This window comes from Erigeron canadensis, chromosome 6, assembly GCF_010389155.1.
Source record: "Erigeron canadensis isolate Cc75 chromosome 6, C_canadensis_v1, whole genome shotgun sequence".
Lineage (NCBI taxonomy): Eukaryota > Viridiplantae > Streptophyta > Magnoliopsida > Asterales > Asteraceae > Erigeron > Erigeron canadensis.
This window is the reverse complement of record NC_057766.1, coordinates 23,115,597-23,130,600: the sequence shown is the minus strand read 5'-3', so window position 1 is coordinate 23,130,600 and position 15,004 is coordinate 23,115,597. Positions and strand designations below refer to the sequence as shown.

The 15,004-nt window shown below is 31.7% G+C and overlaps 1 protein-coding gene across 1 annotated transcript; it reads left to right on the top strand.

Moving 5' to 3' along the window:
* The first annotated feature begins 1,881 nt into the window (after window positions 1-1,881).
* On the top strand, window positions 1,882-8,888 carry LOC122605968 (protein RGF1 INDUCIBLE TRANSCRIPTION FACTOR 1). The gene is made up of 4 exons (XM_043778934.1): window positions 1,882-2,118; window positions 7,349-7,423; window positions 8,191-8,331; window positions 8,456-8,888. The coding sequence occupies exons 1-4, from the start codon at window positions 1,948-1,950 to the stop codon at window positions 8,777-8,779; spliced, it is 711 nt and encodes a 236-aa protein (XP_043634869.1). The 5' UTR covers window positions 1,882-1,947; the 3' UTR covers window positions 8,780-8,888.
* Window positions 8,889-15,004: the final 6,116 nt, after the last annotated feature.

Below are 15,004 nucleotides of genomic sequence, written 5' to 3'. Positions count from 1 at the left end.
GTTTACAATAATTCAAGTTGGGGTTATTGGGATTGGTTTTAATGGTGGGATTCGCTTTTAATCGTATTATATATGTATTCTTTTTACAAGGTAATACTGGATAAATGGTTATCACTACTATGCGGGTGTGTCCACGTCAGTCCAACTTCTGACAACGCTTTAAATGTTTTCTTCTCGATGTGTTAAATAAGTATAGCATTGTTAAGGCTTTCTCATCACATTTACATATGACAGGATTCGAACCTAATTAGACCCCTCGTATTATATTCTTCATTATAAATGTTTTATAGGACTATGGTAGAGGACTAAATGGTCACATACTCGAACCATTATATATAGATCCCCAGGTATCCAAAGAACTGAGAAGCATTAGGCAGGTACGAAAAACGATAAGATCTGGAATTTTTACATTCTAAACCTTTGTTAAGCATTCAAGTTAGAGTTTTAACATCTACCGAGTTTGGGTTTGTAAGGCCTTTGCCAACGCCCCCTTCGTGGGCTCTTCCTCAGCTTCATCGATGAGGACTCCATTGGCAGGGGGTTGTTCGTGAGCTAGTTCGTGAGGTCCCATCGATGGGACGAACATGGACGACGGAGGGGAAAATTAAAAGAGTGAGGCCAGCTCCTTTTTTTTTGTTTTATTTTGTTTTGTATTTTATTTGAGGAAGAGTGAGGAAGAGGTGTTTTAAGAAAGAGAAAATTAAGCTGATGTGACAGTGAGGAAAAGCACGAACTAGTTCGCGGTTGGCTGAGGCCTAATGTCTATAAAATTAATGAGGTTACTGTAGATTATGAATCAGCTTGATCTTCATTTCATTGAGTATTATTTGAGCCCTTTTTATTTTATGACTTAAGTGACTTTGAGTATTATATAAGCATAATCAAAAAGAAACTTCAGGACATATAATGAGCTGATCGAGTTTAGTCTTTTTGTATCCTATATTCCTATATACAGTAGCTGAAATAGAACCTTTGGAGCTCAAACGACTCAATCTCAAGTTCAATTCTCGAGTGTTGGATTAGAAAGATCTAAGCGAGGCTTATTCTACAAAGAATAATTTCCATTGAATACTTCTAAATTCTAATGTTGAGCTTGAGTATTTATCCCGAAGGCTCATCAAGCTATCAAATATCCATATGGACTGAGTTTGAGTAATGTTACAATTCGGTTATATCTAAAGGGAAATGATTATCTTACCATAAATATTGATAGATCTACCATACAGTACAACTTTTAGAATACACTGTACAAAACAGTAAAACATATGTATAGTAAATTAATTAATACATGTGGTGCAAATATCAATTCTCATTGTGTAAGTGTTCAGTTCAATACACGGTTTTGGTAGATTAGTCAAAATATATAATAGTATCATTATCATCTCCTTTTAAATAAAGGATGATATTCGTATAACAACTTTTGATTAAACTATCATAAACATGTTTCATTGACTTGTACAATATATTTTAATAATTGTACTGTGTTATAAATATATTAACTTTTATGGTACGAATATCAGTTCTCTCACACAATTTGTTATAAAACTTCTTTGATACGTTATGATCCTATAAAATACTAATATCATTTCTCGTTTTAAAAAGGTAGCAAAAAGGCAGAATGATGAAATAAGAAGGGTTGTAAGATGAGAAAAGAAATAGATACATGTAACAAATACGTAAGTGAAAACGACATCAAATTAAAGTTTTTTCTACTTGTTGAACCTGGATTAAATACATACACACCATATGGGTTTGTATTGGGTTTTTCCCCCGCGTTCATTTAATACAAAAGCTTTTATCCTCTAACACTCATCCACACCTGTTTTTCCCTGGACATTATTATTACATCCTCATCCTATATATATATTGATAACACACACAAAAGTATTAGCCACTTGTGGTTTAACCAATAGACCCAATTAATTAAGCAAGAAAGATATAGGAAATATGGTAATGAAGCCTGCATGGTTAGAAGGACTAATGGGAGAGAGCTTCTTTGGGATATGTGGAATTCATGAGCACAAAAGGAAAAATGAAAAGAACATATTTTGCTTAGATTGTTGTCAAAGCTTTTGCCCTCATTGCCTTCCTTCTCATCACTCTCATCCCATTCTTCAGGTATATATGTATATGATAATGTATCCATATCCCTCCATTTTCCTATATATAATACATATGTATGTATATCATTTGAATTCCATGCAAATTCTAAACTATGCCTTTCTTTATATATGTCTAAACTCTAAACATAAATATGTACTGTATCATCTAAAAGGGAAACCAATGATAGTTAATAAAAAAGTGCTCTACTTTACCTTAACACATAATTAATTTATGAATACTTTGAATATTTTATGTTTGATTATTATAAAATAAGTATTAAAGTATAACAGATTATCTTACTTATAAATTATGAAAAAACTTATGCACGAAGATTCATATAACAAAATTGTATACACTGATGCACACGAATTTACATGATACATAATAATTTTCAGTTATATATTTACTTACAAGAATCTTACGACTTAATTAACGAGTATTAAAGTAAGAAGTAAAATTGTAAAACTATTATACTCGTATGTAATACAGCAATGAAGAATTATAATAAATAGACATGACTTCATTTCTATTAAGTTTTTTCTATTAATTCAAGGGATGTTTTGAGGTCACTTCAATTCTATAAGACATTGTTTTAGCTTAGAAAATGCTTTAAACAATTTTCATTCACCAATTATTTATATCTATTCGTATACCTTATTTTACATGAATTAACGTACTGTTTACTAAAAAATTAAAATTGTTTAATCATAAGTTCATGTGCTTTTTTAGCATGCGTGTTTTTATAATGAATTTTTACTTCTCTTTTAAATTGAGTTTTTAACCTTTACTCTTTTTTTTTTTTTTTGGTTTGAATTTATGAGATATTGCATATAATTCAAATAACCGTGTTGTTTAGTTTTTATGAGATGTAAATTAGACGAAAGCTCGTCTACTAATTATAAATTTCAGGTTTGAATCTTTAAGATAAAAAAATTAATGTGGTGTAAAATAAAAATAAAAATGATTATCATTCTAAAATTGTTGATCATCTACTTTAGATAGATACGTGATAGTCGGTGATAGCTGATAAGTGAGTGGAAAATTCGTTAATTAAGTATTGGTGGTAATTTGTACATCATTAGTTTTTGACAATACACCTTCAACCTTCAAATATTGTATGGTACAACTTTTTAAAAAACATTTAATAGTGTATTGTCAATCACTGATGGTTATTATTATTGGGAAGTTAACCATATTTTTGAGATAAAATAAATTATTAACAAAAATCAAGTAATAAGATCTTATAATTTATATTTTGATATACCTAATATAGTTTAGATTTTTGTGAAAATATGTTTTTAATAATTTACTTATTAATAATTATGAGAAGCTAAAAAATATTAATTATATTTAAATTAAGTATTTTGTAAGCTTATTCTTTTATAAAAATTTAAAAAGTGTAAATTAATTATTAAAAACAAAAAAATATAAATTAATAAAAAAAATCATATTTAATAATATAATTTATCATTAAAGGTTTTGAGGACCATATTTTCTAATCTTCTTATATAATAGCAACCGTTAAAATTGAATGTAAAATATGAGAAAATGAAAAGTTATAATTGATTCCTAAGTCATTAGAATAACTATTGTTGACAGAATGTAAAATCTATGTAATTTAATACTTCATATATAATCATTTAGAAGTGATAACCCTTATAAATAATTTAATTTAAGTTAATTTTATTCATACAGTTGTTATCTATACATAGATAAGTGTATCGGAATGCAACTAAGTATGAAATGTTATAAAGTGCATGAACTATTGGAATCTTTATTGTATCTACGAACTTAATAAAAATGTTCAAATCGTGTACTATTGTATATGTGACACTCTATATGAGTTGTTACGTACAATTTTTTAATTGATCGGCTATAGCTAGTTACATGAGATTTTTAATAAGTTTGTATAAAAGTTTTGAAATTAAACTTCGTTCACACTATAAAATTTCATCCTTATTTACTTACATCCCTATGCTCTTAGCCCTAATTGAAATAGAATATAATATCTAAAGGTTATATATATTTATATTCATACTCGTTATGACCTAAATTATTAATTAAAGAAACTAAATTGTAAAATATGTTAAGATTTGCTCATTAGATCATGTTAAACATGATACATAAAATTCCATATGTATATCACAAATATATATGATGTTTCTGAATATTGTGGCGTTAAATAATGATTATTAGTTGATTTAAAATAATTGTTTTTTTTTGTTATATTTTAATGCTTGATTTTTTGAACCAAAAAATATAAAATAATGAACTACATACATTTAAAAAATATTTTCATTCCTTTAAACTCAGAATAAAATAATCAATTAACAGCATTAAGTTGATAATATTGCATAATTGGATGTTGTGGTGTCTTGGATAATAATTATTAGCTGTTAAGAAAAAAAATAACTACAAGAACCACTTAAGCAGCAAAAAATAACTACAAATCAAGAACCACTTAAGCAGCAAATTGAATAATGAAGGATTATCTAACTTTTAACTTAAATATCCGAATTTAAAATATGGAGTAAACTATAAAGACCCTTCGTGTAATATATTAAGTTTATGATAGGATAATAACTAGCATGGTACCCGCACGTTGCAGCGGATACCATTAACAGGGTGCAAATAAAGGAAAAAGAAAGATATATTGAAAGAGAGTTACTTATGTGTGAATTGCTACAAACAAATAGAGAAGAGTTTTATTATGGAGGGTAATTTAGACATATTCTTTATGTAACTTTCAACATAAAAAGCTATTTTTTTTTATTATGTAACATAGATAATATATGTGACTAAGTTGATAGTCTCAAAAATATAACTAAAAATTTAGTGTTGCCCTTCATTCTTTCTTTTGATTTAATCTTTGGTTTTTTAGGCATTTGTAGTCTTACTAAATTAGTCACATTCTTCATTTGTTATTGTTTATTTTTATTATTTATTAATTTAATTATATTTTGAACAATCGAGTATTAGCCTAATTGTTTTTATTTTTTACTACATACATGTACGTCCTCAACATATATATATATCTCTACCTTTTCGTTACTCATCAAATATGAATTGACGTGTATTTCATTCTATTTATTCTTATCCTTTCAAAGTTGAGCTAATCTATTAACCTGTCAATTGTTTGATACTTGAAAGTAGTGTATGTATTGAATTTTGCCATATGTTTAAAAGTCGAATCTAAGTCAGTTAACAGTAGCGACAAACTATACGAATGTCACCAATTATTTACTATGGCACGAGTAATGGACAACACCATAATTTCTTTTTCAAATTTGCAATAGAAATAAATTCTACAATTATACATTTAATTTGATAAGTCGTTCAATTTGTATATATGCAAATGCATCTCTCTAGTCCAATTGCCATCAACATTCTTTTTCTAGATAAACAAAATTAAAGAAAAGAAAGGAAAGTAAGTCAATAATTATACTAGAGTTTATATATATGATTTATTATAAGATTTAATATATAATTACGTGTATATAAATTAAAAATTAATTAATACTTACAAATTTGGCATTGCTTTCACCTGCAAAGGTTCTCTCAGCTGTTGCTTTCGAAGAAAGTAGAAGTTTGACCAAATATTCACGCTGGTCAATTTTGTTTTTTAATCAAAAGATCTATCTTTTTCACAACACTTTCCTTTTTCCCTTAATAATCATTGACATCCCAATTCCTATAACTCAATTATTACGAAAAAGAAAAATAAAACAAAATAGCTATAGTTGTGAACTATCAATATCAATATACATAATATAATATAAGGTTATTAGATACCTAAACTTAAACTTAGATAATGAAGACTTACCTATTTTTTTTTTAATCCATAAAATTATTAGGGCCTAATTAATTAATCAAAAAATATTAAAAAATTTGTATGTGAAGAATTTCACACTTAAGCTTAAATGCCGGACAACCTTATATTCACTTTTCCATATATATATACATATATTGAAAAGTTATTTTGAGAACTTTTTTTTGCTTGAACTTTTGAGAACTTTTCAATCAAGCCCAACCGATGATTATTATTTACATGAAAATTGTTTTTTGATTCTTTCTGAATAACTTATGTGTAATTTTGAAGTTTATAATTGTGTGGAGGCATGAATTATCATCCGTTATACAATTATGTGGAGATTTAGATTCTTGTTCACATGTGCACGAATATTGCTATGATTACATGTGATTGACTTGCATACATGTGATCATAGCAATATTCGTGCACATATGATGAAGAATCCAAATCTCCACATAATTGTATAATGGATGATAATCCATGCTCCACACAATTATAAACTTCAAAGTTACACATAAGTTATTCAGAAAACAATTAAAAACAATGTCCAGGTAAAGAACAATTATCGGTTGGGTTTGATTTGAAAAGTTCTCAAAGGTTCTCACAAAAAAAAGGTTTACTCAAAATAACTTTACCCTTTTATATATATATATATATATCATAGTTAACTATTGTTTCACAAGCAATAGTTAGTTAGCTAACATGATAATTGTGTCAAGTATTTATAATCATCCATTTTTGTGAAAATGATCACTTATTGTAATGTAAAAACTAAAATTTATTATCGTTCTCTTTGCAAATTTTAGATCGTCGTCCAACGCAGTTTCCACAAGATTGTGTTTGACGTGATTATCATTTTTTACGTCAAAAATTATCCTGTATTGAGAGACATCAACCTTGATATGTGTCATTTACATGATTAATAGTGGAATTAAGTCGTTAAGTAAATCTATTATGTTACACAATAATGCATTACCAAGTTATATGATACTATGGACAAGATACTTTAAATTAAACATAGTAAAAATTGAATAATAATATGTCTATATATATATAGCTTCAACACTATATGAGTGGTATGTTTTGCTATATTCTAAAGTGCTTTGCTTATTAACTCATTATGTATCTTTTATAGAGTTAATTTAAAAAGGATATAACTATTTACATCTCACGTCTCTGTAGAGTTAAATTATCATTATCAAGTACGTTAATTAATAGTAACATGGGTCGATTAAATTTGTCACGATTCTCGAGATTTAACCAGTTGGGCATCAATGTATTAGCGAAAGTTAAAATAATGTACGTCCGTGTTAATGTGATTTAGATTAGAATATGATAAAAATAGTGCAATAAAGGTAGAGGTGTTGTACGGAAAATTAGTGGGGTTGGGGGTGTTGTTTGTTATTTAACGGGGTGGGTTTCATGTGATGATAGGTGAGAAGATATGTTTATCAGGATGTTGTTAGATTAGACGATCTCGAAAAGCTCATTGACTGCTCCTTTGTTCAGGTAACTTTCCCTTGTCTTCTTCCCCATTTCAAAAATTTTCTTTATTTAATGTATCGACTATTGTTATTGTCCTTTTAGATCTATTCCATCTTAGTACTAGTTTAAGATTATTTCTATATCCGTAGTTTTATCATATGGAAAAAAGATTTATTACATCTTTGCTAACTGTTTAGCAAAATCCGATATATAATAAACACATAAGAATTTGGTACAAAGAGCCTTAACAACATATAAGAATTTTCTTAATGCACCTAATGAATATGATTTTTAATACACATAATTTTACTCTTTGATACATATAACGTAAATGCATCATATTCAAATGTACTCGTAGTTTTTATTTTTATCCCAAGTGATTTACTCGGTGATCGCAAATGAAATAAGTGCATTATTGAGAAGGCTTTCGAGAGTCTTGGGTTTCATCTTATGCATGTGTGGTTCGAACTCTTCATACTGTCTAATTGGATGTCATTGTGATTACGAGCGAGTGGATTACCCAAGCTCGTAAGAAGTGGAAAAATTATACTCTCACATGTATGGGAACCAAGTACATTAAGTACATCAAAGAGTAAAAAGTTATTGCATTAAGTCAAAATTAAGATTATTTTGGGTACATATACTAGTGGGAAAATGTCGAAACATTAAAGGACTTTTTTACACTTGCTACATCAAGCCCTCTGCATACATACGAACGTTTACTATTAAGTCTATATATGAAATTAGTCGATTTTGTGAATGTTTATTTATATTATTGTTTTGTTTTGTAGTCATATACAATAAACAGTGCAAAGGTGATATTCTTGAACCAAAGGGCACAAACAAGGTCATGCAAGGGCCCTGCCAATTCATGTTTGACCTGTGACAGGATCCTACAAGAGCCATTTCACTTTTGTTCACTATCTTGCAAGGTTTTGAATAGTTATAGATTATTATCTACCTTTATTATATTCATTTTGAAATTCATTTGTTACTGTTTTTGTACTTTTATGTCTAGGAAATTATAACTGAATTTGATTGGGTTTTTGGGACCAGGTTGATCACATGGTGCATCAAGGAGAAGATTTGTCTAGTGTTTTGTGTAGGTTTGATGTGACCGATTTTTCCTTCTCCCAATTTGAAGGACTTCAAATGTATGGTTCTGAGTTTGTTGATGAGGATACCCCAAACTACATCCTTGAGGACTCCTTGCAGTTCAAAGACTCGTCGGGCTCTGATGATTACTCTGGCATTTCAAGGATTTCGTATAAACCAGAGATCGAGACAAAGAAGAAGAAGAAAAACAAAGACTACCTTCCTAAATTCTTTTCTTTTAGTAACAGAAGAAAGGGAGCTCCCCAAAGATCACCACTTTCCTAAGTCGATTAATGTGTTTTATAACTATGAATTGTACTACTACTACTACTTGATGTGTTATTAGTGTCATGTAATAAGTTTAATGTCTATGATTATTGTCTATTTGCGGAAATAGGAATGTGGTGTGTATCAATTCCATTACAACCTTTAGGCAGTTGTCTCTGCCAATTTTGTATAGGTTTTATGGAATTTTCACATATGAAAATATATATATATATATATAAATATCTTTGGTCAATTAGAAGTATATTTTTCAATAAGGGTTTATTAATATCATCATAGAAGTTATCATTTCGCATTCTCGGCTAAGTCCGATATAGCGTTTATTCTCGCAACAATGCAAGACTAACCTTTGTTGAGCTGCCGTTCATGAAATGCAACCAAAATGATCCTCATACAAGTATACAATCCAGTTCATTTATATAATAAAGGGAGATGTATTCTCACAACACATTTTAGCCATATACAATATTACATGTATATAATAAAATATGTATTATAACTAAAAATTATTGTGAAAATCACTTACAATAGTTAAAAAAAAAAAAAAAAAAAGTTTTCAACCCTTCTAGTAAATTATAATGTCATTCATATTCATAATTTCAAAAGTGACCATTGTCTAGGTGCACAGGAATTAGGGGCATATAAGGTTGGGCTAAGGTAATGAAGCATCTGCCCCCAACCATGAGAAATTGTCATAATTCGTTGGGGCCCAAATAGAATGAAACCTTTTTGAGTATTTACAGACCACATGGTTATGGCATGTATTGTTGCAGTTTGATTTGACAACCACTTTATTTTTCAATGTCTCTTTTCTTCCCACATCTTTTCTTAGTTAACCATTCGCAGTATGTATCCGAGATCTTTTTTTTTTTTTTTTGTTAACTACCCGTAGTTTGTATCCGGGATGCAAGTGAAATGGACGCTTAGCTAAAAGTTCATAAACCGTTTGGTTACAAGTTCGTTCGTGTTTGTTTATTTACTTAATTGAACAAACATGATCGAACACAAGAATCATTTTTGTTTAATTATATGAACGAATATAAACAAAATTCATTGTTCAATTATGTTCATGAACGTTTGATAATCTGTCCGTGAATATTCATCTGTAAGCAACTACTTAGACAATGACTATAAGAAAAGACAAGATATATTCGTGAACATTCGTTCATTTATGTTCGTGAACATTTATTCGTATATGTTCATTTTTAATCTAAATATAATTTTTTATGTATATAATATACTTTTTTTTCGAACATTCAGTTGGGATAGGACATTAGGGAAACCCCACCGTATAATGGTGAAGCCTTACATGTACCCTAGACAACATGATGCTGACTATAGGCCGTTACAAGTATTCGGAAAAAAACCTCAAGACCTGGCATCCCTAGGGATCGAATTCAAGACCTTGTTTAAAACCTGAAGTGCCTCTAACCAGTTGTACTAGTCATCATTGACATATAATATACTAAATATCTTATTTAATAGATAATTATTTGTACTTTGAAAACAAAAATTAAATATAAATAAATCTTAAACACAAAGCCTACATATTAATCTAGTTTTGAATAATAGAAACATAATCAACAATGTTCAGTGATATTAGATCATATTTTGTAATATTGAATATGAGTTCTAATCTTCCAAATATATTTTAGTTCATTAGTGTTCATTCATGTTTGTTCCTCTATGCTTGTTCGTTTATGTTCGTGAACATTCGTTATTCATTCATGAATACAAACGAACGAACATGAACATAACTTTATGTGCGTTTATCCGTTCGTGAACCGTTAGTTAACATCGTCAAGGCATCTTGCACGTTGTGTATTGTCATTGCCGCATCGCACGGTTGACCATTAAGTTTGACTTAATATAAATATATAGTATACCCTATAGAGTATATAACCTTGTCTTAAATATTTTAATTTTTTCAATGTATGCGATTTTAATCTTATATTTAATACTTCAATAAAATTCAATGTAATATTTTACAATTATATATATCTCATGTTATTCTAGCTCATGCCATGTGCTATTCTAGCAAGGCATGCCTTTGCTATTCTACCAAGGCATGTCATAGCTCATGCTATTCTCGAAAGGCATGTCATAGCTCATGCCACGTGCTATTCTAGCAAGGCATGTCATAGCTCATGCCATGTGCTATTCTAGCAAGGCATGCCTTTGCTATTCTACCAAGGCATGTCATAGCTCATGCTATTCTAGCAAGGCATGTCATAGCTCATGCCATGTGCTATTCTAGCAGGGCATGTCATAGCTCATGCCATGTGCTATTCTAGCAGGGCATGTCATAGCTCATGCCATGTGCTATTCTAGCAAGGCGTGTCATAGCTCATGCTATTCTAGCAAGGCATGTCATAGCTCATGCCATGTGTTATTCTAGCAAGGCATGTCATAGCTCATGCCATGTGCTATTCTAGCAAGGCATGTCATAGCTCATGCTATTCTAGCAAGACATGAGCATGAGAATCATTACTAGAGCAAGTATGAGCATAAAATCATAACTCGGGCATCATCTATTATTCGAGCAACATCCACTACTCGAGTATTCCCTCGCGACACATGCTTGTTCGAGCAAACCTCAAGCGAACCCATTACTAGAGCAACATAACTCTAGCCATACCCTTGAGGGGTTATTTTGGCTGATTAAGCAAGGTTTGAGTACTATTACATAACTCGAGACATCCTTTGTAACTCGAGCTTTTTGAGAATACCCTCTTAGGGGTTTCGAGAGATTACTTTACTTGTTATTATCCACTCGTCTTATTGTCGTGGATATCTATACACGATCAAATCCCCCAAGTTTACATATAATAAGATTTCTTATAGATTTTGTATGTAAACTTTAACAAGCTTCTCGCCTTTTGTAAGTCTGGTTCAAGGATTTCCTTTATTCCGAGCCATGACGTTCTTTTCGAATAGGTGGTTGGACATGACATCTTTGTTGCACCTCTTTCTTTCATGTATGTGAGGTGTCATATATCTAACCTTTGTATGATATTTGCACCTCCATGCCTTGTAAATATATATTTTGCAAAATGTATGCACCTTGTGTAAGTCCTATGTCGAATGTCATATTTGAAAGTGACACTTATTCTGTCATCATCATAACTTTGTTGTCATGGACTTATTGTATAATTAATTTGTTATATAAATGTCGTTGTCATTGACATTGTAATATATTTTTCACTAATTGTACATCATTGTATATATATATATATGTTCGTTTGTGTGTGTTTGAATACAAGTGACTCTTTCTCACACATGCATATCCATGCTATCAAATGTGAAGAAGGAAAGGATTTTCTTCCTTCAGTTCTCTCACAGATGTGACACGGGAGGTTTAGGGACCTATAAGTCTTAACTCTTAACCCAGGAGTTCTTTCGGCCATTTAGTTTTGGATATTAATAAGGAATGTGCTTTGTGTGGATATATACTTTACACCATGTTTGTACCTCGGGCATATTGAAATGACCAAGATGTCGATAGGTAGACCTATTAGAATCTTTCCCATGCATTTTGAAAATTATTTTTCTTTGCCCACGTCTGGGTCTTACAAGATATATGTATATATATATTTTCTTTAAAACTTTATTATTTCTTACTCGCAAGAGTTGTAACTTCCCGATGAGAAGTGTTTGCCTTTTTATCATATGTATAAATTTTATGCGCGCTGTTTCCCTATGAGAAACGCTTATCTTCTCATCCAATGAATGACGAAGACGTAAAATATATATGACGGAGTGATATCCTTTTTATTACTTCCCAATGATAAGTACTTATCCTTTCATCCGATAAATGTTAAGGATGAATAAATATTCTAGGCGCGACGAACACTATTTTTTTTAGTTTCCTTTAATATTATCACTCCCCAATGAGAAGTGTCTATCCTTTCATCCCGTGGATGAGAAGGATATAAAATGTTTTTATTTCATATATATATATATACATATATATATACACATATTTTTTTGTGTTTATAACTTCCCTATGAGAAGTATCTTCCATTTTTCCATGGATGAGCAATATGAAAACTTTTTAAGTGCTGGCAAAGGATCACTTTGTTAGCTTCTTCATTTTCCAGCCTTGCACTTATTAAAATTTTCCCATATAAGTCATGCTTTCTCTTTTGAGCACCTGGACTTGTATGTCTTAGCCTTATAGGCACTTGGGTTTTATGATCCGGATAGGAAGTTGCTTCAATGAAGGGTTTTCTTCATGCTTAGCAATCCGGATTACCCTTTCACTTTGATTTATATGTGAAGAGTTGTTTGAAATGTCATGCTTGTAAGTAAAACGATAAGTTCATTAGTGACAAAGTTGGGATACATGACTAGACCAACTATCATTTTCAAAGAAGCACTTAAATGATAGATTTTTAAAGATAAGGGAAAGATGGGTGACCAACATAGTTAGGGTAGAAGGATGATTGCTGCCATTATGGCATGCCTTTGTGGCTTTAATCCCCTTCCATGATCATTCAACATAGCCTTCTGTTGGACCTGGATCATTATCATCCTTACTCTTTTTCTGCAATGCAAATGTCTTTTTTGCCTCACCTTTCCTTCCTTCCTTAGCTTCAGCGACCAAATGTTCCAATTTTCCTTCCTTCACTGCCTTATTGATTGCTATTTTGAGTTGCTTGCATGCATTTATGTCATGACCATAATCTTCATGGAATTCACAATATTCGTCCATGATCTTCTTCCCGGATATAAAGTTCATCGGGGAAGGAGGCTTGAAAGTTGCACAAACTTTCTCAGTGCTCAAGATTTCCCTGGGACACTTAACCAAATTGACAGTTAATGCATTCTTGTTATATGGACTAAATCATTTTTCTCGTCGATCTTGACCATCATGACGACTGCCATCAGATGACCCTCCCCCCAATGACTTTTCCTTCTTTGTGACTCCTCTTACTAGTAAGGCAGTCTCCCTAGACCGGAGGTAATCATAGGCTCTGTCAATGGCTTCTTTGAAGGTCTTTGGAACCTTTGTAGTCAAGTTTTCTTGGAGGGGGCCAAGATGTAGAGCTAGAGTGAAGCCTGAAATTTGTTGACTTTCAGGGAGCTCGGGTATTTTTTGACATTCTTGAGTAAATCTCAGAATGAAGTCCCTGAGTGGCTCATTCTCTATTTGCCTTATCAAATGGGCCTCCAAGTGATTACGTTGATGCTTTTTTTGTTGGAAGAAATGAGCCACAAACTTTTCTTTCAAGTCTTGGAAATCTTTGATACTCTTCTCCGGCAGGCCTGTGAACCAATCTCTAGCATGGCCTTGCAATGTCCCTGGGAACAAGTGCCAAGCCACAGGATCCACCCATTTTTCTAGTAAGAATGGCTTGGTCATACAAAGCTAGGTGATCTTCTGGGTCCCTTGTACCATCGTAGGTTCCCACAACAGGAGGAACCTTCTGACCATCAGGGAATGGGTACTCAGCAATCCAATCACAGAACCTAGACTTCACTGCCAACCTTGGAATGCTTATAGTTCGAGCTCTCTCTCCTTCCTTCACCATTGATAATACTTTCAGCATTATTAGCAATTCCAGAGCCGGGTTTGATGGTGGTGTTGGCTCCAGGTAAGGTTGTTGCTGCTTTTTAAGCTGCTCAACCATCAATGTCATTAAAGATTCCATAGAGGTTGGTGGCGGGGGAGGTGGAGTTGGATCTAAAGCAGGTTTTAGAGCATTGATGAGTTGTGACAACGACTCTTGGTTAGGTTTTGTTGGTAAAGTGGGAGTGGTTGGTGGTTGAAGAGAGTTTTGAGAGGACTCCCCCACAAACTTTAGTAATTCTACAAGTTGGTTTTCTTGCATAGTGATGGTCCCTGATGAGCCAGGGATGGGCTGTCTATCTGGGGTAACCAAGTCACTCCCGAGTGGTAAGGGTGTAACCGACAAGGATGTGACTGGCAAGGATGCCATTGGGGTAGCATTTTGAGTTTGAGAACTTGTATTTTTTGACAGATCTTTAATGACAAAAGAGGGTAAGCTCATTTGAGTAGTACAACTTGGTAAGCCTACAAAAGAGGTGGCAGGTGAAAATGATGTTCCCAATGTGGAGAACAATGACCCAATAGTTGTATTTTTATCAAGTATACTTCCAGAAGAATATTGGAGTCTAGATGTGACATCCAATAGTTTCTGACCAGAGATTCTTTTTTCACCTGGGGCACGTTCACTAATAACGCCTTCCTCTACAGTGATG

What these genes read in the sequence shown, in the direction of transcription:
- LOC122605968 (XM_043778934.1), top strand. Translation starts at nt 1,948, where the DNA reads ATGGTAATGAAGCCTGCATGGTTAGAAGGACTAATGGGAGAGAGCTTC. An exon ending in TTGACTGCTCCTTTGTTCAG is followed by an intron (nt 7,424 to 8,190) that starts GTAACTTTCCCT and finishes TTTGTTTTGTAG; the next exon opens with TCATATACAATAAACAGTGC. An exon ending in TTTGTTCACTATCTTGCAAG is followed by an intron (nt 8,332 to 8,455) that starts GTTTTGAATAGT and finishes TTTTGGGACCAG; the next exon opens with GTTGATCACATGGTGCATCA.